The 27826-nt window shown below is 36.9% G+C and overlaps 3 protein-coding genes across 4 annotated transcripts in view; all 3 read left to right on the forward strand.

The window, feature by feature from the left end:
* Positions 1-27826, forward strand: part of LOC129422537 (uncharacterized) — a 681876-nt gene that overhangs the window by 214300 nt on the left and 439750 nt on the right. The gene's annotated exons all lie outside the window — the stretch shown is intronic.
* Positions 386-27701, forward strand: LOC141351270 (uncharacterized). Its single transcript, XM_073857933.1, has 3 exons — positions 386-601; positions 15297-16394; positions 24439-27701. Exons 1-3 carry the CDS (start codon positions 514-516, stop codon positions 25848-25850), a joined length of 2598 nt encoding a protein of 865 aa, XP_073714034.1. The 5' UTR covers positions 386-513; the 3' UTR covers positions 25851-27701.
* LOC141350775 (uncharacterized) lies at positions 1980-7026 on the forward strand. Its single transcript, XM_073856558.1, has one exon. It carries the CDS (start codon positions 3558-3560, stop codon positions 4980-4982), a length of 1425 nt encoding a protein of 474 aa, XP_073712659.1. The 5' UTR covers positions 1980-3557; the 3' UTR covers positions 4983-7026.

The raw sequence follows: 27826 nt of genomic DNA on the forward strand, positions 1-27826 counted from the left end.
GGAACAGAGAGCTTAAACTTGGGAGGGGGAGAGAAAACGGCACTCTTTATTATATTATTATAAAATATATAAATGTGTTTCACTTTGAAATGTGTAACTAACTTTTATTCAAAACCATAATCCCCCAATCAAAATATTTATTCGAATTAATAAAAAAATGTAAAATCACCCAGGTTTACACCAAACATAGATTACGATCTGTAATTAATGCTTGAGAAAACAAGTGAATCATTACACCCCTATAACATAAAAGTGAATATTAGCATAACATGAGGGTCAATGTTAGAAATAAACTAAACAAGTAAAACATTAAAAAAGTTTGAAACAGATGGTGAATGTTTTACTGACATTAAATGTGTTAATGCCTCTTTTTCATCACTAGTTCACACCCATAGAGTGAAAGTGATTGAGATCTTCAGTGAAGCTCCTCCTACAACAATCCACCAATAAATGCTGGAGTCAAACACACAGAGAAATCACTCCATGTGTGACAACTGAAATCTTCATGACATAATGTTGATGCTGGTGAAAGAGGAGCTTGAGAAGATGACAGATCCACAACCATGCAGAATAAAGCAAGAAGATACTGAGGAACAAATAGGTTGGTGTCTATTTTTCAATCTTCATCATTGAGGGCTGAGGAATGATCATAAAAACATTGAGAAACATGAGTGGAAAATAAACTAAAATCCATGAGATGATAACTTTCTGCATCTATAATAGATTCAGTAGAATTAGATTGAAATATCAGGTAAAGAGTTTTATCCAAAGCAATCTTCAGTGGATTGAATGACTGTGATCTCCATGCAATGCTCTACTACAGTTAAACCTCATCGTGTGTTCACGTCATTATGGTGATCATTTTCTTTTACCCAAAAAATACTAGTTAATGTTATTGCATCGTAATGAAATTTATCTCCCCACCTTGTTGCACTTGTGGTGTTCCCAGTCAAAAATGACCGACCTACAGAAAATAGCTTATAACGATCAAAACGGTCTCTCTTTATTTCGTATGTAGGGTTGGGAACAGAGAATTTCTCATGGTTAATTTCTTAACATTTGCTTTACATTTCATGTCTAAAACCATGCGGAAAACGTTTCCTCCTCTTCAAAGCGTTTGGGGGCTCCAGAGCATCTGTCGTTGCTAAGTACCCTGAGCATTGCTTGACGTTGTGACGAGAACCCACCGTCTGAAAAGAAATCGGCGCCTATAAACAGGCACGTTTTTTAAGAAAAATATATCTGAACCTTGTTTACATTTTTATACTCCAAAATGTATACATTATATATAAACCTATATGCATCAATGCGAGCATGCACATACAAAAATGATATCCTGCAAAGGCTGCTGTACAAGTAATATGACGAAGCACTTGCTCCAGCAATAAATCTCAAATCATACGTTTTGAGAACTACTGCTGCTAACATATCCACTTCACAAGGTAGGATCTTACGGTACTTCAACAGGAATAAATGATATAGTGACTGAAAATATTAATTCACTTTACATTTAAAATATGTTGACAGTGGTTTATAAACGCAAATGGAATTGAAGTCTTGGAAGTATTGTGCATTATTAAACATAACTATTTTATTATATGGAACTGAAACCGGAATCGGAAAACTTATTATACGTCACCACAATAGGCTTTATGCCCAGCTGCACTACTTACTGAACTTCAGCCAGCTCCTTGTTTCCTGTCTGCCATTATTGGACAAACTGATTAATCCAGGTGTGCCTGTCCTCAGTCGTCACAACAACAATAATCAGACACACCTGGATTAATCAGTTTGTCCAATAATGGAAGACAGGAAACAAGAAGCTGGCTGAAGTTCAGGAAGTAGTGCAGCTGGGCATAAAGCCTATTAGGCAATCAATACTATATCATTAGGTGTGTTCGACTTCATGCGGCGCTGCGCAGACCGATCGGTGGCTGACTTATATACAGCGGGGAAAATAAGTGTTTGACATATCAGCATTTTTATCAGCAAGGGGATTTCTAAGTGGGCTATTGACACAATTTCCACCAGATGTAGCCATCAAGCCAAATATTGAATTTATACAAAGAAATCGGAGCATTTAAGTATACAAGTTGAGTCATAATAAATAAAGTGAAATGACACAGGTCAATAAGTATTGAACACATGTAAAGAAAACAAGGTGCAAAATGGCATAGAAAGCCTGGAGATCTCCTGAAATCTGTCAGTATTGAGAGAGAAACCCTGCCCCATATCAGTACTAAATAATATCAGCTGCTTTAGTCCTAATAAATGGTCACTAAAGACTTCTCATTACTCCGGAGGCACACAGGAAAGACTTGATGGGTAAAAGCAAAAAACTCTCTCATGATCATCGTAATCTTATCGTTAAATGGGGGAATGGTTATAGGCGCATTTCCAGAATGTTGAATGTTCCTGTGAGCACTGTGGGGGCCATTATCCGGAAATGGAAAGAGCATCACTTCACCATAAACCGGCCACGATCAGGTGCTCCACTTAAGATGTTTGTCCAAGAAGTCCAAAGAATTATCAGGCGGGTTCTACAAGAGCCAAGAACCACTTGGGCAGAACTTCAGAAGACCTAGAAGGCCAGGTCAACATGTGGACATTGTGCATCTTTCTAACTGTATTACTGAGATTAAGATTTGGATGTCTAATAATTTTCGGTCCTTAAATGGCTCTAAAACGGACATTATGCTCCTAGGCTCTCCTCATCAATTGCGAAGTGCTGAAATCCACCACACCGCTCATTTGGTCCAATCAGTGCAGGGCTGTGTAAAATCTGCCTGTCAATCACAGTTCCTGCACACGGCACAAATCCCCCCCTCACGCGTGTTACAATATCACATGTATCTGCCTACAGTTCACAAGGGTGTTGGATTGAACTTTCACTAACAAACTTCCAATTCCTTGGTTAAAAATCAGAGCTAGGAAACAACCAATGAAAAGAAGGAAACAAAGATAGAAAGCGACCGTGCCTGTTATAATACTATGATCAATATCGGACCGGCATTTGAAATGTGGAGGAATCTACGAGATTTTAAAGGGTTCAAGCTGGATGCAGAGCTTGTCACATTTCTTCCCGACAGGTAATTGTGCTTTATCAACCATTGATTGTATTTCTGAGTGTTATGTAAGTAATATAAGTATTCTTGCTAAGTATGCGTTCACAATAATACTGGTGCACACGCACTGACGAGGACGAGCTCGAAGGGAAGTTGCTTGGTGGTCGTGGGGGAGGGGCATGAAAATTGTAAACATTTGAAATCAGCTCAATCCTCCAGAGTTGCAGACTGCAGGTTTAAGATCACCAAAATTATTCACAGATAATGCTGTTTTCACTAAAATATTGAGGTGCATAAGCTCAGATCAATGAGGCCTATAATTAATTAGTTCAAAACAGAAACAAGTCCTAACTGAAAGAAAACAAGCTGACAAAAGGATAGAATCCAATGTTTGGTAATATTGGAAAGTGTTAAAGGGTTTTGAACACAGCACAGTAGAAATTGACAATAGAAATGACATAATGTACTTCACATTAAAAATAACATGAATACATGACATCTCAAATGTGTTTTGTCATTCTGGTTTATCAATATGAACTATGTACTGTCTTCATTTTAGATATGATGGAAGTGAAAGAGGAGAGTCAAGCTGAAGAGGATGAGAAACATCAGATTGTAAAAATAAACCATAATGTTTCACAGAAAGAAACTCTGAAGACAGAAGACATAAAGTGTGAAAATAGTTTCAGTGAAGATGAACACCCTGCAGATCACAAGAGGACTCACAGTGAGGAGAAACCTTTCGCATGTCAACAGTGTGGAAAGAGTTTCAGAAGAAAAGTTTACCTTAAAGCACACATGAGGATTCACACTGGAGAGAAACCACACGCATGCCATGAGTGTGGAAAGAGTTTTATAACTGCAGGTAACCTTAAGATACACATGAGGACTCACACCGGAGAGAAACCTTACACTTGTCAACAATGTGGAAAGAGTTTCTCTGTTGAAAGTTACCTTAAAATACACGCAAGAATTCACACTGGAGAGAAACCGTTCACATGCCATGAGTGTGAAAAGCGTTTCAGAACTAAATGTAGCCTTATAACACACATGAGAATTCACAAAGGAGAGAAACCTTACAGATGTCCTCAGTGTGGAAAGAGTTTCAGTAGTAAACAAGGACTTGAGATTCACATGACAGTTCACACTGGGGAGAAACCTTTCACATGCCATGAGTGTGAAAAATGTTTCAGATGTAAGAGTAGCCTTATAAGACACATGAGAATTCACGGAGAGAAAACTTACGTGTGTTTTCAGTGTGAAAAGAGTTACAGTAATAAACATGGACTTGAGATTCACATGACAGTTCACACTGGAGAGAAACCTTACATATGCTCTCAGTGTGAAAAAAGTTTCACAAGTAAAGTTGCTCTTAAGACACACATGACAGTTCACACTGAAGAGAAACCGTTCACATGCCATCAGTGTGGAAAGAGTTTTACAATGAAATGTGACCTTAATGAACACCTAAGAATTCACACTGGAGAGAAACCATACGTGTGCCATGAGTGTGAAAAGAGTTTCACCTTTCAATCTGTCCTTATCCGGCACATGAAAGTTCACAGTGGGGAAAAGCCACACGCATGCCATCATTGTGACAAGAGTTTCCCAGATACAACTCAACTTGAGATGCACATGAGGTCTGAGAAACATTACATTGGAGAGAAACCGTTCATTTGTCATCAGTGTGGAAAGAGTTTTACAGTGAAATTTAACCTTAATAGACACCTGAGAATTCACACCGAAGAGAAACCTCACGTGTGTCATCAATGTGGAAAGAGTTTCAGGACAAAATGTAACCTTAATGCACATTTGAGAACTCACACTAAAGAGAAACCGTTCACATGCCATGAGTGTAAAAAGAGTTTCAAAACAAAAGCTGCCCTTAAAAAACACGCAAGATTTCACACTCAATAGAAACCATTCATTTGTCAACAGTGTGGATATGGCAACAAAGTTTATAAATCAGCTGAGGTCTTAATAATAAAACGGTCTGGAGGATCCTTAATAATAGTCTACATGCGCACAAAAGCCCAAAATGGTGTACAGCAAAAAGATTCAGGCCGTTTCTCAATATGTGGTGTTGTCTGTACTTGTGTTCTTGTGAAACATCATCAGTCGCGGCCCAAGTACTGTTCCAGTTCCAATTTCACATCAAGTCAAGTTCACATAACATCTCAGGATATGTTCTTGATTTGCTCATTTTATCGAGGATGCATCAGAAGGTGACTTGTGTGGACTTATGATAGACAAGTTTCTCAGAATACATACAGTGGGGCAAAAAAGCACCCAGTCAACCACCAACCGTGCAAGCTCTCCCACCCAAAAAGATGAGAGGGGCCCGCAACCTTCATCACAGGCACACCTCAACCATGAGAGACAAAATGAGGAAAAAAATCCAGAAAATCACATTGTCTGATTTTTTGTGAATTTGTTTGCGATTTATGGTGGAAAATAAGTATTTGGTCAATAACAAAAAAGCAAGATTTCTTTCTCTCACAGACCTGTAACATTTTCTTTAAGAGGATCCTCTGTCCTCCACTTGTTACCTGTATTAATGGCACCTGTTTGAACTTGTTAGCAGTATAAAAGACACCTGTCCACAACCTAAAACAGTCAGAATGCAAACTCAACTATGGCCAAGACCAAAGAGCTGTCAAAGGACACCAGAAACAAAATTGTAGATCTGCACCAGGCTGGGAAGACTGAATCTGCAATAGGTAAGCAGCTTGGTGTGAAGAAGTCAACTGTGAGAGCAATTATTAGAAAATGTAAGACATACAAGAACATTGATAATCTCCCTCGATCTGGGGCTCCACGCAAGATCTCATCCTGTAGGTTAAAAATTATCACCAGAATGGTGAGCAAAAATCCCAGAACCACATGGGGGAACCTAGTGAATGACCTGCAGAGAGCTGGGACCAAAGTAACAAAGGCTACCATCAGTAACACACTATGCAGCCAGGGACTCAATTCCTGCAGTGCCAGATGTGTCCACCTGCTTAAGCCAGTACATGTCCGGACCCGTCTGAAGTTTGCTAGAGAGCATTTGGATGATCCAGAAGAAGAGTGGGAGAATGTCATATGGTCAGATGAAACCAAAACATAACTTTTTGGTAGAAACTCAACTTCTTGTGTTTGGAGGAGAAAGATGCTGAGTTGCATCCAAAGAACACCATACCTACTGTGAAGCATGGGGGTGGAAACCTCATGCTTTGGGGCTGTTTTTCTGCAAAGGGACCAGGACGACTGATCCGACTTAAGGAAAGAATGAATGGGTCCATGTATCGTGAGATTTTGACTCAAAACCTCCTTTCGTCAGCAAGGGCATTGAAGATGAAACGTGGCTGGGTCTTTCAGTATGGCAGTGATCCCAAACATACCGCCCGGGCAAAGAAGGAGTGGTTTCGTAAGAATAATTTCAAGGTCCTGGAGTGGCCTAGCCAGTCTCCAGATCTCAACCCCATAGAAAATCTTTGGAGGGAGTTGAAAATCTGAGTTGCCCAGCGACAGCCCTAAAACATCACTGCTCTAGAGGAGATCTGCATGGAGAAATGGGCCAAACTACCAGCAACAGTGTGTAAAAACCTTGTGGAGACTTACAGAAAACGTTTGATCTCTGTCATTGTCAACAAAGGGTATATAACAAAGTATTGACATAAACTTTTGTTATTGACCAAATACTTATTTTTCACCATAATTTGCAAATAAATTCTTAAAGGGGTCAGACAGTGTGATTTTCTGGATTTTTTTCTCATTTTGTCTCTCATGGTTGACGTGTGCCTTTGACGGGAATTGCGGGCCTCTCTCATCTTTTTGGGTGTGAGGGCTTGAACAATTGGTGGCTGACTAGGTGCTTTTTTGCCCCACTGTATTGCGTCAACAACAGTGGAGCTTAAAACCTGCACAATATTTGAAATATTATTATATTTAACTTAAGTCCTTTTAGGACTCTCATCAGGATGAGAACTAGACGTTTCCAGCATACCTCTAAGTTTGTGGCAGGCATTGTCTTTTCATTTACAAAGGATCTTCTGCATCAAGCTGTTTTTTCTCTTATCAATCCTTTCAGCCAAGATCAACTGAAGCCTTATCAAACTTTATCAGGACACTTTCTTTTAATGGGCAAGACATGCAAGTATCATACTTAGTTTTATTCACTGATGCATCACGCATCATTATTCACTTTTAACTAAGATGCATTCGCATTAAGTAACTGATGGTTCGTTTTAGGCTTTGACCTGCTGAATTACAAATACTGCCAAAACTTCATGCTTTATTCTTTTCTCTACTTCAACCTTTACCTTCTTTCGATGCTGAAATGTATGTATGTGTGCAGGTTTGTATGTTAAGAGCAGTATGTGTTTAGTTAGTCAATAAAGTCTGATTTGTATCACACATGATGTTGTTTGTAGTTCATGCTCATAATCTGGAGTCACTAATCATTAAAGGTATTGCTACCTGCTCTTAAAGCTCTTGGATCCTTTTTAGGATATTCATCTCCTTAGCCAAGAGACGACCTAATGTAGTCTATAGTGTCTTACTAAACATTCGCTGAACGAGTGTTGGCCAGACACCCAAGACCTTAATTTGACCCACATACTTATAATTGATTACAATCTATTGTAAGTACTTTACATTTGAGCTTATGTTTGTTTGCCTTAATTGGGATGGTGGAGAATGTTTTTAAAATATTTATAATTAATATAATTAATTATCATAAGCCCCTCCTTTAGAATCGGTACATAGCATTCTCCTATAGACGGTTTCATCGGACGCACGTGATACACGTCTGGATCCTAACCTTACTTCTGGTTTCGTTTTTTTAAGGTCTGACTAGTTGCTAAATTGATCTCTTGAACAAATGCCTCGTCAAAAATAACAAATGTTTTGGTTTCCTAGGTAATCTATGTGTTGTTTTTTTGCTTGTTATATAAATAAACTACGTTTAAAGGACTTTGTTGTTATTTATTATTAGTGGAGTTTACCGGAAGTTACGTGCAGCCGCTTGTTTATGTTGTTACTGCTGAAACGGTCTATAAATTGTTAGAAATTTGACATGATTTTTGTCAATTATTTTTTTTTTCAGTAATTTAGATAATATATGCCTTTTTAAACCATTCTTTAAAACATTCTAATTTTTAATCCAGGAAAACCCTGCTGCAGTAATCAGACGACGTCTGCATCAATTTACTTTGACATGCGATTATAACTTTTATAACTTTTATTTAACATGACTCTGTGGACCCTGTACCGGGTCCAGAATTATCTTATTTTGACTTAATATAAAATATTCCTTTAATTTTTAATGGTCTGTCATGGACCCACATTTGAGATACTGTTTGAAAGCTTAGACTCCCTACTTTCTGCAGATATGCATCACTTTGAGATATGTTTTACTGTAAGAAAGTTAGTTACACTTAATTTACACTATCACCCCCCCCCCATATTTTTTAATATCATTTTAATCAATTTAATCCCCGATTTAAATTAAATGAAAATCGTATCAAAACACTCTTAATTTATTTAAAAAATTTAAAATCTCCCAGGTCCAAACATAGATTCAGATCTGTAATTAATGCGTGAGAAAACATGTGAATCGTTACACTCCTATAACATGAAAGTCAATCTTAACATGAGGGTCAAAGTTAGAAATAAACCCATTATCTTTTATAAATTAGGGTTGGGCGATGTCCCCATAAATTGGCAGTTGACGATGGTTACGTAAACCATCGCGATGGACGATGATATCGTTAGGTGGGGGGGTATTTTAATTTTTCGTTATTATTCGTTATTATATAATTATTATTCGTTATTTTACTTTATTACTTCCACTTAAGAAGAGTTGTGCACTTTTTATTTTAATATATATTTTACATAAATACTATTCTGTACTTAAAATCTATAATTTAGTTATTTTACTATCCCAACTAATGTCTCTTTCCTATAGGTTGCACATAAGGGGAAAAAGTAGCTTTAATCCACTGAAGAAGAGTTGTGCACTTTTAAGCACTTTTTAATCTCTTTACATAAATATTTTTTTCTATTTAAAAGCTATAATTTCGTTATTTTACTAACCCAACGACTCCTCCGCGCTTTCCAAATTTTGCATGTAAATATCTGTGCATATGTGCCACCAGTACTCCGTCAGAGAGCGGGTCTTCAGCACCGCGGGGAGCAGCCAGCACTTCACTCCGCAGCTTATTAAAACTAGACAAAGTGAACAGGGCCAGACACATCGAAATTTAAACATGGTCTGTGTATGTAAATCCCGCGTTTCGGTCGGAGTGTTGTTCCCGTTTTCTTGTTCTTGACGTTCGCTGAATTCTGGGTTTATATCCTAATCTGCCGCTTCAGTGCAGTATAGCCTCAATGTAACAATGAGCACGATCTCCCGAGACACTACAATAGGCTACTAATAAATGATTAATACGGGCTGTTTTCTTGTACAAAATTAATTATTTTAAGATAAATGTACAACATGTAAAAAGACAAGATTCTAGCAATGTCAAGATTAGGGATGGGCATTTTCCAGTAACTTACTATTACCAGTAATTTACTATTACTTTTAATATTTAATTTTTCAAATATTTAAGCTCTTAAAGAACGAATATTCGTTTATTTAAATTATGTTAATTAAGACATGCGTGTTGAAAACATAAACATTGTAATATATATATATATATATATATATATTAAATTCTTCTTAAAAAATATCCTACAGAAAAAAATGCGTTAAAACTTAATGCGGAGCGAAGTCTAGTCAAATCCTTAGTTTCAAGTCGGTCGTTAGTATTAATTCATTACTGTTTGATCTTACATACATTATATTATACCAAATATTATACACTAACCCCAAATCTAAGCGAAGTTTGAGGACTTGCGAAGTTTAAAGTTTGAGGACTTGACAAAGTAGGCTATCATCATTTAAACAGACTCAAAACACCAAGAGCCCGGAGCAAATGAAAAAACACATCTACATAACCGACTGCTCAGTCGCCATTTAAATATCTTCTCAGTTTAGTTTGACATGTATTTGTGAATAAAGAAAACCGTATTTATCCTACCTGCTTCGGTGAAAGCCCGTTCTTCTGACTAGATACAATAATGCCGGTGCTGCGGAGAAAACTCTTCCTGATGATGGTTATCCGATAAAAACAACAGACGGATTGAACAAGATTGAATATCTGTATTTAACATTATTTTACAAATAACGTAAGCGGCTCGATACCTTATTGTTGACTGTGCAAAGTTACTAACGTTAGCTTAATTTAACAACATTTCACAAAGACGGTGCTTTGCTTTAAACTGCCATGTGCAGTTATCCGGTTCATTTTCAAAGGAGCACCGCATATAATAAATGTTCTCCCTTTCATTTCGTTCTCCGTGTCTGTCTCCTTATTAACAAAATAAAGTAGACTTTATAACAGAAAGCTTACAAATCTCTCATGATGTGTTGAGTCCAAGGGCGTAGGTTTGATTCTGGCATTGGTGGGGACATAAATAAAATGGTCGCATTGCAAAAACTGTTTATCACCGTTTACTTGAAATAAACAACAGACAACTCAGTGACATCTGACTTGCCACCCCCGGTGCCACCCCAAATTTAATGTACTGTAATAAACAACTCGTTATGTCCTAGAGCCTAATAAACAGTAACTGTTAAAGTCTTTGTCAAAAAAAAAGAAAATCACAACATATATGAATTCATATTTACTGTATAACAATGAAGAATATGCAATTAATATTTAATTCTTAATTTAATTTTGCCAAAAAAATCCCAGTGTTGAAGTTGGTATGTATATCATGCTGTTTCCTAAACAACGTTTATTAACGTTTCTGTAGTTCACATTAAATCTTCTTTTCATTAACAGACAGTTAATCAGTGTGAAAATATAGTTTTAAGTTTAAATGTAACCTTACATTATGTCTACATCTGTGCAAGTAATGACCAGTGCAGTAATGTAAAGTATTCAGCAATCATGACATGAATTCATGTTTTTACCATGTTGAGGTTATTTTCTTTCATGGATTAAGGACCCCCTAAATAACCTTGCCACCCCATTAATATAAGGTTGACAAAAGTTTGCAACTCCTCAGGTTAACATGGGATTGTCGTGTATTGGTGAAAACACTGTCCTTGTGCATGAAACAGTTACAGTGGGTATAATAATACTTTCTTCCTCACTTACCTGTAGCCCGAATAATCACGCGCGTCTTGTTGAGTGAACTTTGGCGCGTTGTACAAAGTGAAACCATCCTATCACACGTAGCGAGTAAAGGCATAAAGTGATGTGAGTTAGAGCGGCGGGACTCAAGAAATGCTAATCCAATCATATTAGCAATGTGAGTTAGAGAGGCGGGACTAAAGAAATGCAAAGCCAATCATATTAGCGATGTGAGTTACGGAGGCGGGCATTGCAGAGAACGAAAGCTGTTAACCGTTTGTGTACCACATAGAGCGTCATTTTTACAGAACGGGATTCCGAAAGATTTCTAATCTCATTTAAAAAATAGAAAAACACAAGAATAATACGGACATCAGTGGTTATATATAAATACAGATTAATTGTTTGGTCAAAATTATTGCTAGGGACAATTCAGTCTTTCCTGAATATTGCTAGGGACATGTCCCTAGCGTCCCACCCTAAATCTACGCCCATGGTTGAGTCGGGCGGCGGAGAAGCACGTTTAATAACACGTGAGCCCTCACTGAGCCAGTGGCCAAATACGGCGCGGCGCGGACATACCCGGAGATAAAAGGAAAAACTTAAATTCGTCTGCAATCTGCATTGCCAAACAATCAGAAATACATACAAATTAATGTTCATGTATATTTTACATTTAAGTCTGTAAAAGACAGTATAGATGATGTGAAAAAGCATTAAATAAGTTGTTACCCTTTGGTGGCACATTAAAAACAAACAAACATTTGAATAGCATTTTTTAAATTCGAATTATTATTGCCATTCGAATATTCGAATATCCGTGCCCATCCCTAGTCAAGATCAAATGCCTGACAGGATATTTTCACAGACTAACACACGTCACGTCTCAGGCATAGACTACAGTATTTAAAATAGCATATATGCATTAGTTATATTTTCTATTTAATTTATAGAGCAATTCACGCAAAGATATTAGGTACATAATTGCCATTGTTTTGTCTCAGTATGCACACAAGTTGTTGTTTTTGTTAGATATGTTTGTAAAACAAATTAAATGGCCTAAAAATAACTAAGACATTGTCCTGCTGGATTACTCTAAACCCTGTCCTGGAAACTGCCCTTAAAGTTTGTTTGTGGTATCTACCGTTATCGTACAATTACAAAGAAAGTGACAGGAGTGCAAACGTTACCTCATAGTTGGGTTCATTGTAAAAAACAGAGGGTTTGTTGTTACACCTGCTAAAATTGAGTTTAAACACAAATAACTCAGTAAAATTCTGTCTATATACTAAATGTGGATATTGTTTATATATATATCTGCCTATAATAGATAAGATAACCATAATTCACTCATTCATGATCCTTCATCCCCTCCCATCACTCTCAATCCCACTGAAATTATACAATTCTTCATTTATCATTATTGGGGTGATTCCCCTCCATTTTCCAGGCCTTGACTACTACAGAAGCCACACTTGCATTCGACCTCAAGGACTACATCAAGTAGGTTTTCATGATAAACTTGGATAAATTCCCTTAAATTCATGTTAAGTTTCTAATTTAGAATATACAAAAATCCCCAGATTAAGTTACCATGGACAATTTCCAGAATCTTTGCGCCTCTTACCAAACCTATTTGAAAGCAATTTTGTCAGTAATTGTAATATATTTACCATATTTTCTGGACTATAAGTCACACTTTTTTCCTAGTCTGGCTGGTCCTGTGAATTATAATCAGGTGCGATTTATACGTCAAAATTAATTTGTATGAACCAAGAGAAACCATTACCGGCGTCTACAGCCGCGAGAGTCTGCTATATGCTGTTTTTGGGCGTGGATTTTGTGAAATCATTTTCTGTATAAATGCGACTTATAGTCCAGTATGGCTTAAATATGTTTTTCCTTTTCATGACCATTTTTAACTGATGTGACTTTTTGTCTGGAAAATACAGTACTGTATTGTTTTCTCTGGCCATATTTCAGTCAGGCTGAGCAGACTCTGTATAGACACTGAAATAGATGCAGCCAGTGCAGACGTGTTTCACATGCAGCTATAATTCAGGTACAAGTATTACGTGAGGTTTAGGTCATGTTTTCAGTCATCTGTACTTTTGTCTTTTGAAAAATAAAGCTGAGGAACAGAGAGCTAAAACATGGGAGGGAGAGAGAAAACGGCACTGTTTACGTCTCCCACAGCGTCCACAGAAATAAAAGTAAATAAAATAATTTTTGTAATCTGGATGGTCCTAAATCATTTTTAATGCAGGAAAACCCTACTGCAATAACAAAATGATGTCTGCACCATTTCACTTTGACATGTGTAACTAACTTTTATTCAAAACCTTAATCCCCCAATCACTATTTAAATTAATTGAAAAAAATTTAAAATCACCCAAGTCTACACCAAACATAGATTCAGATCTGTAATTAATGCGTGAAAAACAAGTGAATCATTACACCCCTACAACATAACAGTCAATCTTATGATGGTCAACATTAGAAACAAACTCATTATCTGTCATAAATAAACTAAACAGTCTGAAACAGATTGTGAATGTTTTACTGATATTAAATGTTTTAATGACTCTTCTTTCACCTTTAGTTCACACCCATAAAGTGAAAGTGATTGAGACCTTCAGTGAAGCTCCTCCTACAACAATCCACCAATAAATGCTGGAGTCAAACACACAGAGAAATCACTCCATGTGTGACAACTGAAATCTTCATGACATAATGTTGATGCTGGTGAAAGAGGAGCTTGAGAAGATGACAGATCCACAACCATGCAGAATAAAGGATGAAGATACTGAGGAACAAATAGGTTGGTGGCTATTTTTCAATCTTTATTATTGATGGTTGAGGAATAATCATAAAACATTGAGAAACATGAGGGGAAAATAAACTAAAATCCATGAGATGATAACTTTCTGCATCTATAATAGATTCAGTAGAATTAGATTGAAACATCAGGTAAAGAGTTTTATCCAAAGAAACTTTCAATGGATCGAATGACTGTGATCTCCATGTAATGCTCTACTACAGTTAAACCTCATGTTGTGTTCACGTCATTATAGAGAGAGTTTTCTTTTACCCAAAAATCCTTGGCTCAAGACGATTCGATTGGACCTCATGACGTCATTTTCCGTCATGAAATTTTTCCACCATTTTGAATTATTCGTAAAACGTACTTTTGCGAACTTGTCCTAGAGCTTTTCCCCGATTGCCACGAAAATTGCTGTGTACCATCTAGAGACACTCGCGGCAAAAAGTTATTAAAAAAATGTCGATAAACCAATTCATTGTCGTATAGCGCGTCAACAAATTTAACATAGAGCGCAAAAAAAAAACAGGTTTATGGTCAGACGAATGTTGTACATGCTTATAACTTTGGCTGCGATCAACGTATTTTCACGGGACTGAGTTGATGAGTCCAACGATACCAAACATGCCAGAATTCGCCTTATGGTTAACCCTGCGCATCAAAAAAAGTTAAGGTAAATTAAAGTAACATTAATGTGAAAGCACAATGGCCATCTGCCTTCAAGTGTTTATTACACAAGACAGTTTTAGATACAGTTTCATGAGTTTAATGAAATTAAGATTTTACACATTTGTTGCAACAGTATTTTGTGATTTGATCATATTTGCTTGTGTTTAGCACAAAGTTGATAACTGATAATAAACCCATATTTTATACACAAATTCACAGATTCATAGTATACATTTATTTCATGCTTTAACAGTTAACTTCAACAGTAACATTTTCAGCATTTTAGCTTAGCAGTAATGATATTCATCACCTGATAAATGGCTATTTACTGTCCTGCATTACTTCAGTTAAAGTTTGATTCTAAGTTTTTTGCACCTCCCAACATTTTTTAGCACCCAGCCGCCACTGAAAACACCAGAAGTGTTATAGGGTTTTGAACACAGCACAAAAGCAGAAATTGACAATAGAAATGACAATGTACTTCACATTAAAAATAACATGGATACATGACATCTCAAATGTGTTTTGTTACTCTGATTTATCAGTATGAACTATTTACTGTCTTCATTTTAGATATGATGGAAGTGAAAGAGGAGAGTCAAGCTGAAGTGGATGAGAAACATCAGATTGTAAAAATAAATCATAATGTTTCACAGAAAGAAACTCTGAAGACAGAAGACATAAAGTGTGAAAATAGTTTCAGTGAAGATGAACGCCCTGCAGATCACAAGAGGACTCACAGTGAGAAGAAACCTTTCACATGTAAACAGTGTGGAAAGAGTTTCAGAAGAAGAGATCACCTTAAAGCACACATGATGATTCACACCGAAAACAAGACACACGTGTGTCATCACTGTGGAAAGAGTTTTACAACTGCAGGTGAACTTAAGATACACATGAGGATTCACACTGGAGAGAAACCTTACACTTGTCATCAATGTGGAAAGAGTTTCACCTCTCAATCAAGCCTTAACCGGCACAGGAAAACTCACAGTGGGCAAAAGCCACACGCGTGCCAACATTGTGACAAGAGTTTCCCAGATACAAGTAAACTTAAGATACACATTAGAGTTCACACTGGAGAGAAACCGTTCACGTGTCATCTGTGTGGAAAGAGTTTTATAAAAAAATGTTACCTTAATGTACACCTAAGTAGTCACACTGGAGAGAAACCATACGTGTGTCAACATTGTGGAAAGAGTTTCAGGACAAAAACAAACCATAATGTACATTTAATCACTCACACTAAAGAGAAACCGTTCACATGCCGTGAGTGTAAAAAGAGTTTCAAAAATAAATGTAACCTTTTAACACACGTGAGAAGTCACACTGGAGAGAAACCTTACATATGTCTTCAGTGTGGAAAGGGTTTCACCAGTGACTTCAATCTTAAGAGACACATGACAATTCACACTGCAGAAAAACCGTTCCCATGTCAACAGTGTGGAAAGAGTTTTAGAATAAGAGCTGACCTTAATGTACACCTAAGAATTCACACTGGAGAGAAACCTCACGTGTGTGATCAGTGTGGAAAAAGTTTCAGGACGAAACCAAAACTTACTGTACATTTGAGCACTCACACTGAAGACAAACCATTCACATGCCATGAGTGTAAACAGAGTTTCAAAACAAAAGCTACCCTTAAAATACACATGAGAATCCACACTCGATAAAAATCATTCATGTGTCAACAGTGTGGATATGACAACAAAGTTTAGAAATCAGCTGAGGTCTTATTAATAAAACTGTCTGGAGTATCCTTACTAAAAGTCTACATGCACACAAAAGCCAAAAATGGCATACGGCAAAAAAGATTCAGGCCGTTTCTCAATATGTGTTCTTGTCTGTACTCTGTGTGGAGTTTCTGCATGTTCTCAGTGTCAGCGTGGGTTTACTCCGGTTTCCTCCCACAGGCCAAAAACGTGCAAGTTAGGCAAATTGGAGATACCAAATTGTCCCTCCCCCAACCTGTGTATGGATCAACTTGTCTGAATAAAACTTGTGTATGGATTAACTGGTTCTCGCCATGAATATAGCCGTAGATGCTGGAATGGCGTTAAGAAATAAAGGAAGAAGAAGAAGATCTGCTCATTTTATTGAGGATGCATCTGGAGGTGTATTGTGTGGATTTACGACAGACAAGTTTTCCAGAATGCATTTTGCGTCAACGGCAACGGAGCTTAACTCTTTCACCGCCATTGACGAGATATCTCGTCAATTAAGAGAAAACGCTTCCCCGCCAATGACGAGATTTTCCGTCTTTCCGCAATACCGCTATTATCCACCAGGTGACGCACTTCCGCAACTTATACAACCCGGAAGTAGCGCCTCACGTGAAAGAGAAAGAACTCCGTGTATGTTTTAAAGATCGATCTGCATCTGATCTCTATCAAAAGTCCTTCACAAAAATAGAATTATCTCAGCTTTTTGCTCAAAATTGGGTGTTCTTGAAGAAACCTACCAATGTTTGAGAGGTGATTACAAGAGAACTAATAAAGGTAGGATGAAACTTTTTTTTTTTTTTGAAAGCAGAGGGTCTGTACTTTCATCTGATATATATATATATATGTTTGTTTATATATTTAAAGAAGAACATTTTCTGTAAGGCATTAAACTTTTGTGAAAATCATGAAAAATGCTGGCACTGGCTGGCAACATTTTTTAAAAATGCTGGTGGGGAAAGAGTTAAAACCGGCATAATATTTGAAATATTACTCTTTCTGTGTCATAAAATGCAACCGTTTAGTTAATGAGTGTAGATGCATAAACTTTAAATCTGTGGTCAGTTTTAACTGATGTTAAAGTTAAGTTTCATAACTTAAATCACATATATTTTCTATATAATCTTAACACTGAATCACTGCCTTTGTACTTTAACTAGATTTGTTTCTTGTGTTTCCTTCATGTTGTACAAATGTTTTGTACTTTATAATAAATGGTTGTGTTTTATATCATATTTCATTTTGTAGTAAATACATTAATCAGTGTACTTGTTGCCTGAACCACATATTTGTATTTTCTAAATGAAAACAAGCAAGGTTTTTGCATTTTATATAATTTGTTTTATCGCAAAAATACATTAAAATAACCCAAGGCTGCACGTATTGGTGAGACCGAATGACGACCTCAAGTAGGTAGCCTACTCTGCTGTTCATTTGCTATTTAAAGGTGCAGTGTGTAAATTTTAGCAGCATCTAGTGGTGAGGTTGCGAATTGCAACCAACGGCTCAGTCCCCTGCTTACCCCTTGCTTTTGAAATGCAGAGAGAAGCTACGGTAGCCACCACCAGAAAAAACGTCATCGTCGGAGACAACTTAGTTAAAAAGTTTGTCCGTTAAGGCTTTCTGTAGAAACATGGCGGCACAAAATGGCGACTTCCACGTAAGGGGAGCCTATGTGTATGTAGATAAAAACGTCTCATTCTAAGGTAATAAAAACATAACTGTACATTATAAAAAGGTATTTATACACCCCTGATAATATAGTTTTGTATATAATTTTGCATTTCTGTCAAGAGATCCTTCTAAAAATTACACATTGCACCCTGAACATAACATAACCATTAAATGATAAATACGCACAGTAATTAAGGAAAATATTTTGTTATTTACACTGTGTTCTGCAGTTATCTAATGCAGTGGTTCTCAAACTTTTTCAGCACGCGGCCCCCCTTGTGTACGACACATTCCTTCGCGGCCCCCCCAAAGAAAATTTATGACAAAAACCAGTTCTAAAACTAAAAATTTTAATTAAACAAAACATATTAAATCATACAATTGATTGACAGATAAATACATTTTACACATATTACCACAGTAGTTACTCGCTCATCCGTCTTTAGATACAACAATTAATCAAAAGCTTCTCCCTTACATTGCATTCAATGTGTCAAATTGATAGGAAATCATTCAAATATATTTTTGTTTAGTCATATTTAATTTACTAAATGAAGAAAGAGATTAAAGAATATGCTAAAATCATGTGCAGTGTAACGCACTTCTCGTGCGGCATTATTACCATCTTTGTTGTGAATTATATAAAATGAGTTAAGCTTTTTCAACTCGCATGAGTTTACATGGCTGCTGCCTTCAGAAAATGTTGAAATATTTAAATATTTTCTTCTATTATAGAGGTTATTTTTACTCCTAAATTCAGAGGCCAAGTATATGTTTTGTACTAGTTTATTGTACGGGATAATTTTGTGTTTTTTATTTCCCTGCACGTCTGTGCTTCACACTCCAGTACAGCAGGAGGCGGTAGTGCACCATAAGTTGGTTTGCCAACCGCCATAAAACTCCAGAAGAAGAAGATTCGAATCAAAAGACTCGTAATGTTTTGAAGCCTCACGAATCAGTGTTTAAAGCGATCACCACTAGAGCCTGATGTTTTCAGTCACGTGTAAAATAATCCGTCTTCGATTATTTTATTGGTTTGTCAACAGAAGACAGGATTTCTTAATACGCTAACCGTTAGCAGTGAGATGAAGTTGAAAATCTGACCCGGACTCACTGTTGTCTCTGGAGCAGGGATCCATTGTCCGGACAGCGTCATAAACATCTCCTGACTCATACAGTTGTGTACGTTGAGGTAATTTCACAGTCCACACGTATAATACGAATATTTTTAAATGTTTTTACACATGTATTATGAACTAGTTTACTGTGGAGATCGAGGACTAAAAACAGAAGATGTGCGCTATTCAGACAACTTTAAAATTACCTGAGGACTGCATCTGTATTTAACACTTCTTATTTTAGTTCTTATTTACCTTTTATATGTAATAACATTATTGGAGAGTGGGGTACAAGCTAAGGCTTTTTGATTGGGCTCTATCATTCAAAAATATTTGAGTTAGATTAATCATTTTACGCACAAATCTCTGCTACAAATGAACACTTAGGGTGTGTTTAAGTCTCTTCATGGTCCTGCATTAAAATACTAGATATACTGTAATTTACTGTAAATGTAGATTTATTTCTGCAGTCAAGTCACCAGCATGCAAAATGTTCTTAATCTTGATTTTCTGAAAGTGATGGATGGTCCAAATTGTTATGCACATGCTATTTTTTTTAAATAAAGTCAGTAAGTGTATAAATTGTATTTTAATCTGAATAGTTATATGACAGTGTGCATGTTATTCTATTTAAATACATAATTTGACATATTTAAAATGTCAAAAGATACTTTAGTACTTTTACAAATATGCAAATTATGTTTTTCCAAATTATTATGCAAAATATGATCCACAAAACTGATATCTGTCAAATGTGCTGCATGGAGAGATAATAAAAAAGTTACATTATAATATATGAATTTTTTTCCCCCACATATTGTACAATTACACCAAAAGTGACAGGAGTGCAAACGTTACCTCAGTTGTCTGTTGACAAATAAAGCTGAGGAACAGAGAGCTTAAACTTGGGAGGGGGAGAGAAAACGGCACTCTTTACTTCTCCCACAGCGTCCACAGATTAAAAATAAATAAAATATATATAAATGTGTTTCACTTTGAAATGTGTAACTAACTTTTATTCAAAACCATAATCCCCCAATCAAAATATTTATTCGAATTAATAAAAAAATGTAAAATCACCCAGGTTTACACCAAACATAGATTCCGATCTGTAATTAATGCGTGAGAAAACAAGTGAATCATTACACCCCTATAACATAAAAGTTAATATTAGCATAACATGAGGGTCAATGTTAGAAATAAACTAAACAAGTAAAACATTAAAAAAGTTTGAAATAGATGGTAAATGTTTTACTGACATTAAATGTTTTAATGTCTCTTCTTTCATCTCTATTCCACACCTATAGAGTGAAAGTGATTGAGATCTTCAGTGAAGCTCCTCCTACAACAATCCACCAATAAATGCTGGAGTCAAACACACAGAGAAATCACTCCATGTGTGACAACTGAAATCTTCATGACATAATGTTGATGCTGGTGAAAGAGGAGCTTGAGAAGATGACAGATCCACAACCATGCAGAATAAAGGATGAAGATACTGAGGAACAAATAGGTTGGTGTCTATTTTTCAATCTTCATCTTTGAGGGCTGAGGAATGATCATAAAAACATTGAGAAACATGAGTGGAAATAAACTAAAATCCATGAGATGATAACTTTCTGCATCTATAATAGATTCAGTAGAATTAGATTAAAACAGGTAAAGAGTTTTATCCAAAGCAACCTTCAGTGGATTGAATGACTGTGATCTCCATGAAATGCTCTACTACAGTTAAACCTCATGTTGTGTTCACGTCATTATGGTGATAATTTTCTTTTACCCAAAAAATACTAGTTAATGTTACTGCATCGTAATGAAATTTATCTCCCCACCTTGTTGCACTTGTGGTGTTCCCAGTCAAAAATGACCGACCTACAGAAAATAGCTTATAACGATCAAAACGGTCTCTCTTTATTTCGTATGTAGGGTTGGGAACAGAGAATTTCTCATGGTTAATTTCTTAACATTTGCTTTACATTTCATGTCTAAAACCATGCCGAAAACGTTTCCTCCTCTTCAAAGCGTTTGGGGGCTCCAGAGCGTCTGTCGTTGCTAAGTAACCTGAGCATTGCTTGACGTTGTGACGAGAACCCACCGTCTGAAAAGAAATCGGCGCCTATAAACAGGCACGTTTTTTAAGAAAAATATATCTGAACCTTGTTTACATTTTTATACTCCAAAATGTACACATTATATATAAACCTATATGCATCAATGCGAGCATGCACATACAAAAATGATATCCTGCAAAGGCTGCTGTACAAGTAATATGACAGAGCACTTGCTCCAGCAATAAATCTCAAATCATACGTTTTGAGAACTACTGCTGCTAACATATCCACTTCACAAGGTAGGATCTTACGGTACTTCAACAGGAATAAATGATATAGTGACTGAAAATATTAATTCACTTTACATTTAAAATATTTTGACAGTGGTTTATAAACGCAAATGGAATTGAAGTCTTGGAAGTATTGTGCATTATTAAACATAACTATTTTATTATATGGAACTGAAACCGGAATCGGAAAACTACTTATACGTCACCACAATAGGCTTTATGCCCAGCTGCACTACTTACTGAACTTCAGCCAGCTCCTTGTTTCCTGTCTGCCATTATTGGACAAACTGATTAATCCAGGTGTGCCTGTCCTCAGTAGTCACAACAACAATAATCAGACACACCTGGATTAATCAGTTTGTCCAATAATGGTAGACAGGAAACAAGAAGCTGGCTGAAGTTCAGGAAGTAGTGCAGCTGGGCATAAAGCCTATTAGGCAATCAATACTATATCATTAGGTGTGTTCGACTTCATGCGGCGCTGCGCAGACCGATCGGCGGCTGACTTGAAGCAGTGCATTCCGGTTAGTATTTTTGTCCGACTTCAGCTGGCGCTGCAGGCACGTGACTGTGTCATATGGTTTTTAAGTACCGCGAGAGCGTTTCGAGAGTAGCCGGCTAGCTCAGCCGGTGCAGCTTCTCCAGAGCGGCTGCCCGGAGTTGTGATGACGTAACAGCTTTACGTGATTGGTCGCCTCACTGATGACGACGATCACATGCGTTTCAAGTTTAATCCAACATTTAGTTCCACTAATAAACATTATAAATTCATCTTTTAAAACAGGAAAAAACACTTTAATATGCTTGAATATGTTATATTGTGTTGTGTAATAAAATAAAAATGAAAATAACAAACTCTATGGGTATTTTAATAATATAGGCTTGTTTCCCGTTATTTTCGGGTATACAGTTTAAGCAGCAATTAAAATATTCGATATAAAATGTTTCTGGTTGCAACTTTTTATTAAAAGGTTTGTTTTTATCAAATTCAGCATCTAATTCACTTCATTTGCGATTATAAACAAGGAAACACGGCGCACACGTCACTACTGCAAGCAGCAGGTGTCCGGCTTGACGGCTCCGTCTTCAGTTCCTCCCTCGACTGCAAGCGGCAAACCTCGCCGATCGGTCTGCGCAGCGCCGGATGATCTCGAGCACACCTATTATCATTTTATGATGGCTCCGCCCTCCAATCAGGGTATACTAAAAAAGAAAAAAGAAATAAAAAAAATCCGGTGTAAGGTTAGGTCTATATACAGCGGGGAAAATAAGTGTTTGACATATCAGCATTTTTATCAGCAAGGGGATTTCTAAGTGGGCTATTGACACAATTTCCACCAGATGTAGCCATCAAGCCAAATATTGAATTTATACAAAGAAATCGGAGCATTTAAGTATACAACTTGAGTCATAATAAATAAAGTGAAATGACACGGGTCAATAAGTATTGAACACATGAAAAGAAAACAAAATGGCATAGAAAGCCTGGAGATCACCTGAAATCTGTCAGTATTGAGAGAGAAACCCTGCTCCATATCAGTACTAAATAATATCAGCTGCTTTAGTCCTAATAAATGGTCACTAAAGACTTCTCATTACTCCGGAGGCACACAGGAAAGACTTGATGGGTAAAAGCAAAAAACTCTCTCATGATCATTGTAATCTTATCGTTAAATGGGGGAATGGTTATAGGCGCATTTCCAGAATGTTGAATGTTCCTGTGAGCACTGTGGGGGCCATTATCCGGAAATGGAAAGAGCATCACTTCACCATAAACCGGCCACGATCAGGTGCTCCACTTAAGATGTTTGTCCGAGGAGTCCAAAGAATAATCAGGCGAGTTCTACAAGAGCCAAGAACCACTTGGGCAGAACTTCAGGAAGACCTTGAAGGCCAGGTCAACATGTGGACATTGTGCATCTTTCTAACTGTATTACTGAGATTAAGATTTGGATGTCTAATAATTTTCGGTCCTTAAATGGCTCTAAAACGGACATTATGCTCCTAGGCTCTCCTCATCAATTGCGAAGTGCTGAAACCCACCACACCGCTCATTTGGTCCAATCAGTGCAGGGCTGTGTAAAATCTGCCTGTCAATCACAGTTCCTGCACACGGCACAAATCCCCCCCTCACGCGTGTTACAATATCACATGTATCTGCCTACAGTTCACAAGGGTGTTGGATTGAACTTTCACTAACAAACTTCCAATTCCTTGGTTAAAAATCAGAGCTAGGAAACAAAGATAGAAAGTGACCGTGCCTGTTATAATTCTATGATCAATATCGGACCGGCATTTGAAATGTGGAGGAATCTAAGAGATTTTAAAGGGTTCATGCTGGATGCAGAACTTGCCACATTTCTTCTCGACAGGTAATTGTGCTTTATCAACCATTGATTGTATTTCTGAGTGTTATGTAAGTAATCTAAGTATGTTTGCTAAGTATGCATTCACAGTAATATTGGTGCACACGCACTGATGAGGACGAGCTCGAAGGGAGGTTGCTCGGTGGCAGTGAGGGAGGGGCATAAAAATTGTAAACATTTGAAATCAGCTCAATCCTCCAGAGTTGCAGACTGCAGGTTTAAGATCACCAAAATTATTCACAGATAATGCTGTTTTCACTAAAATATTGAGGTGCATAAGCTCAGATCAATGAGGCCTATAATTAATTAGTTCAAAACAGAAATACAAAACCAGTCCTAACTGAAAGAAAACAAGCTGACAAAAGGATAGAATCCAATGTTTGGTGATTTTGGAAAGTGTTAAAGGGTTTTGAACACAGCATAGTAGAAATTAACAATAGAAATGACATAATGTACTTCACATTAAAAATAACATGGATACATGACAATCTAAAATGTGTTTTGTCATTCTGGTTTATCAATATGAACTATTTACTGTCTTCACTTTAGATATGATGGAAGTGAAAGAGGAGAGTCAAGCTGAAGAGGATGAGAAACATCAGATCGTAAAAATAAACCATAATGTTTCACAGAAAGAAACTCTGAAGACAGAAGACATAAAGAGTGAAAATAGTTTCAGAGAAGATAAACGCCCTGCAGATCACAAGAGGACTCACAGTGAAGAGAAACCTTTCACATGCCAACAGTGTGGAAAGAGTTTTAGAACAAAAGATTACCTTAAAGCACACATGAGGATTCACACTGGAGAGAAACCACACGCATGCCATGAGTGTGGAAAGAGTTTTACAACTGCAGGTGAACTTAAGATACACACGAGGTCTCACACCGGAGAGAAACCTTACACTTGTCAACAGTGTGGAAAGAGTTTCTCTATTGAAAGTTACCTTAAAATACACGCAAGAATTCACACAGGAGAGAAACCGTTCACATGCCATGAGTGTGAAAAGCGTTTCAGAACTAAATGTAGCCTTATAACACACATGAGAATTCACAAAGGAGAGAAACCTTACAGATGTCCTCAGTGTGGAAAGAGTTTCAGTAGTAAACAAGGACTTGAGATTCACATGACGGTTCACACTGGAGAGAAACCTTTCACATGCCATGAGTGTGAAAAATGTTTCAGATGTAAGAGTAGCCTTATAAGACACATGATAATTCACGGCGAGAAACCTTACGTGTGTTTTCAGTGTGAAAAGAGTTACAGTAATAAACATGGACTTGAGATTCACATGAGAATTCACACTGGAGAGAAACCTTACATATGCTCTCAGTGTGAAAAAAGCTTCACAAGTAAAAGTAATCTTAAGATACACATGACAGTTCACACTGAAGAGAAACCGTTCACATGCCATCAGTGTGGAAAGAGTTTTACAATGAAATGTGACCTTAATGAACACCTAAGAATTCACACTGGAGAGAAACCATACGTGTGCCATGAGTGTGAAAAGAGTTTCACCTTTCAATCTGTCCTTATCCGGCACATGAAAGTTCACAGTGGGGAAAAGCCATACGCATGCCATCATTGTGACAAGAGTTTCTCTGATACAACTCAACTTGAGATGCACATGAGGTCTAAGAAACATTACATTGGAGAGAAACCGTTCATTTGTCATCAGTGTGGAAAGAGTTTTACAGTGAAATTTAACCTTAATAGACACCTGAGAATTCACACCGAAGAGAAACCTCACGTGTGTCATCAATGTGGAAAGAGTTTCAGGACAAAATGTAACCTTAATGCACATTTGAGAACTCACACTAAAGAGAAACCGTTCACATGCCATGGGTGTAAAAAGAGTTTCAAAATGAAAGCTACCCTTAAAAAACATGCAAGATTTCACACTCAATAGAAACCATTCATGTGTCAACAGTGTGGATATGGCAACAAAGTTTATAAATCAGCTGAGGTCTTAATAATAAAACGGTCTGGAGGATCCTTAATAATAGTCTACATGCGCACAAAAGCCCAAAATGGTGTACAGCAAAAAGATTCAGGCCGTTTCTCAATATGTGTTCTTGTCTGTACTTGTGTTCTTGTGAAACGTCATCAGTCGCGGCCCAAGTACTGTTCCAGTTCCAATTTCACATCAAGTCAAGTTCACATAACATCTCAGGATATGTTCTTGATTTGCTCATTTTATCGAGGATGCATCAGAAGGTGACTTGTGTGGACTTAAGATAGACAAGTTTCTCAGAATACATATTGCGTCAACAACAGTGGAGCTTAAAACCGGCACAATATTTGAAATATTATTATATTTAACTTAAGTCCTTTTAGGACTCTCATCAGGATGAGGTTGCGAAACTAGACGTTTCCAGCATACCTCTAAGTTTGTGCCAGGCCTAGGCATTGTCTTTTCATTTACAAAGGATCGTCTGCATCAAGCTGTTTTTTCTCTTATCAATCCTTTCAGCCAAGATCAACTGAAGCCTTATCAAACTTTATCAGGACACTTTTTTTAATGGGCAAGACATGCAAGTATCATACTTAGTTTTATTCACTGATGCATCATGCATCATTATTCACTTTTAACTAAAGTGCAATCGCATTAAGTAACTGGTGGTTCGTTTTAGGCTTTGACCTGCTGAATTACAAATACTGCCAAAACTTCATGCTTTATTCTTTTCTCTACTTCAACCTTTACCTTCTTTCGATGCTGAACTGTATGTATGTGTGCGTGTTTCTAGTTTAGAGTAGTATGTGTTTAGTTAGTCAATAAAGTCTGAATTGTATCACACATGATGTTGTTTGTAGTTCATGCTCATAATCTGGAGTCACTAATCATTAAAGGTATCGCTACCTGCTCTTAAAGCTCTTGGATCCTTTTTAGGATATTCATCTCCTTAGCCAAGAGACGACCTAATGTAGTCTATAGTGTCTTACTAAACATTCGCTGAACGTGTGTTGGCCAGACACCCAAGACCTTAATTTGACCCACATACTTATAATTGATTACAATCTATTGTAAGTACTTTACATTTGAGCTTATGTTTGTTTGCCTTAATTGGGATGGTGGAGAATGTTTTTAAAATATTTATAATTAATATAATTAATTATCATAAGCCCCTCCTTTAGAATCGGTACATAGCATTCTCCTATAGACGGTTTCATCGGACGCACGTGATACACGTCTGGATCCTAACCTTACTTCTGGTTTCGTTTTTTTAAGGTCTGACTAGTTGCTAAATTGATCTCTTGAACAAATGCCTCGTCAAAAATAACAAATGTTTTGGTTTCCTAGGTAATCTATGTGTTGTTTTTTTGCTTGTTATATAAATAAACTACGTTTAAAGGACTTTGTTGTTATTTATTATTAGTGGAGTTTACCGGAAGTTACGTGCAGCCGCTTGTTTATGTTGTTACTGCTGAAACGGTCTATAAATTGTTAGAAATTTGACATGATTTTTGTCAATTATTTTTTTTTCAGTAATTTAGATAATATATGCCTTTTTAAACCATTCTTTAAAACATTCTAATTTTTAATGCAGGAAAACCCTGCTGCAGTAATCAGACGACGTCTGCATCAATTTAGTTTGACATGCGATTATAACTTTTATAACTTTTATTTAACTTGTTTGACTCTGTGGACCCTGTACCGGGTCCAGAATTATCTTATTTTGACTTAATATAAAATATTCCTTTAATTTTTAATGGTCTGTCATGGACCCAGTACCACATTTGAGATACTGTTTGAAAGCTTAGACTCAGGGTCCGAAATTAACACCCGCCAAGCGCCAAATGCGGGTAGATTTTCCATTTGGCGACTAAATTCAAAAGGCTACCCGCCACACTGGCGGGTGATTTTCATACCAAAATATGTATGCA

The sequence above is a fragment of the Misgurnus anguillicaudatus genome, chromosome 19 (genome assembly GCF_027580225.2).
Source record: "Misgurnus anguillicaudatus chromosome 19, ASM2758022v2, whole genome shotgun sequence".
Taxonomy (NCBI): domain Eukaryota; kingdom Metazoa; phylum Chordata; class Actinopteri; order Cypriniformes; family Cobitidae; genus Misgurnus; species Misgurnus anguillicaudatus.

What these genes read in the sequence shown, in the direction of transcription:
- LOC141351270 (XM_073857933.1), top strand. Translation starts at nt 514, where the DNA reads ATGTTGATGCTGGTGAAAGAGGAGCTTGAGAAGATGACAGATCCACAA. An exon ending in AGATACTGAGGAACAAATAG is followed by an intron (nt 602 to 15,296) that starts GTTGGTGTCTAT and finishes TCTTCATTTTAG; the next exon opens with ATATGATGGAAGTGAAAGAG. An exon ending in CATGAGAATCCACACTCGAT is followed by an intron (nt 16,395 to 24,438) that starts AAAAATCATTCA and finishes GACAATCTAAAA; the next exon opens with TGTGTTTTGTCATTCTGGTT.
- LOC141350775 (XM_073856558.1), top strand. Translation starts at nt 3,558, where the DNA reads ATGACATCTCAAATGTGTTTTGTCATTCTGGTTTATCAATATGAACTA.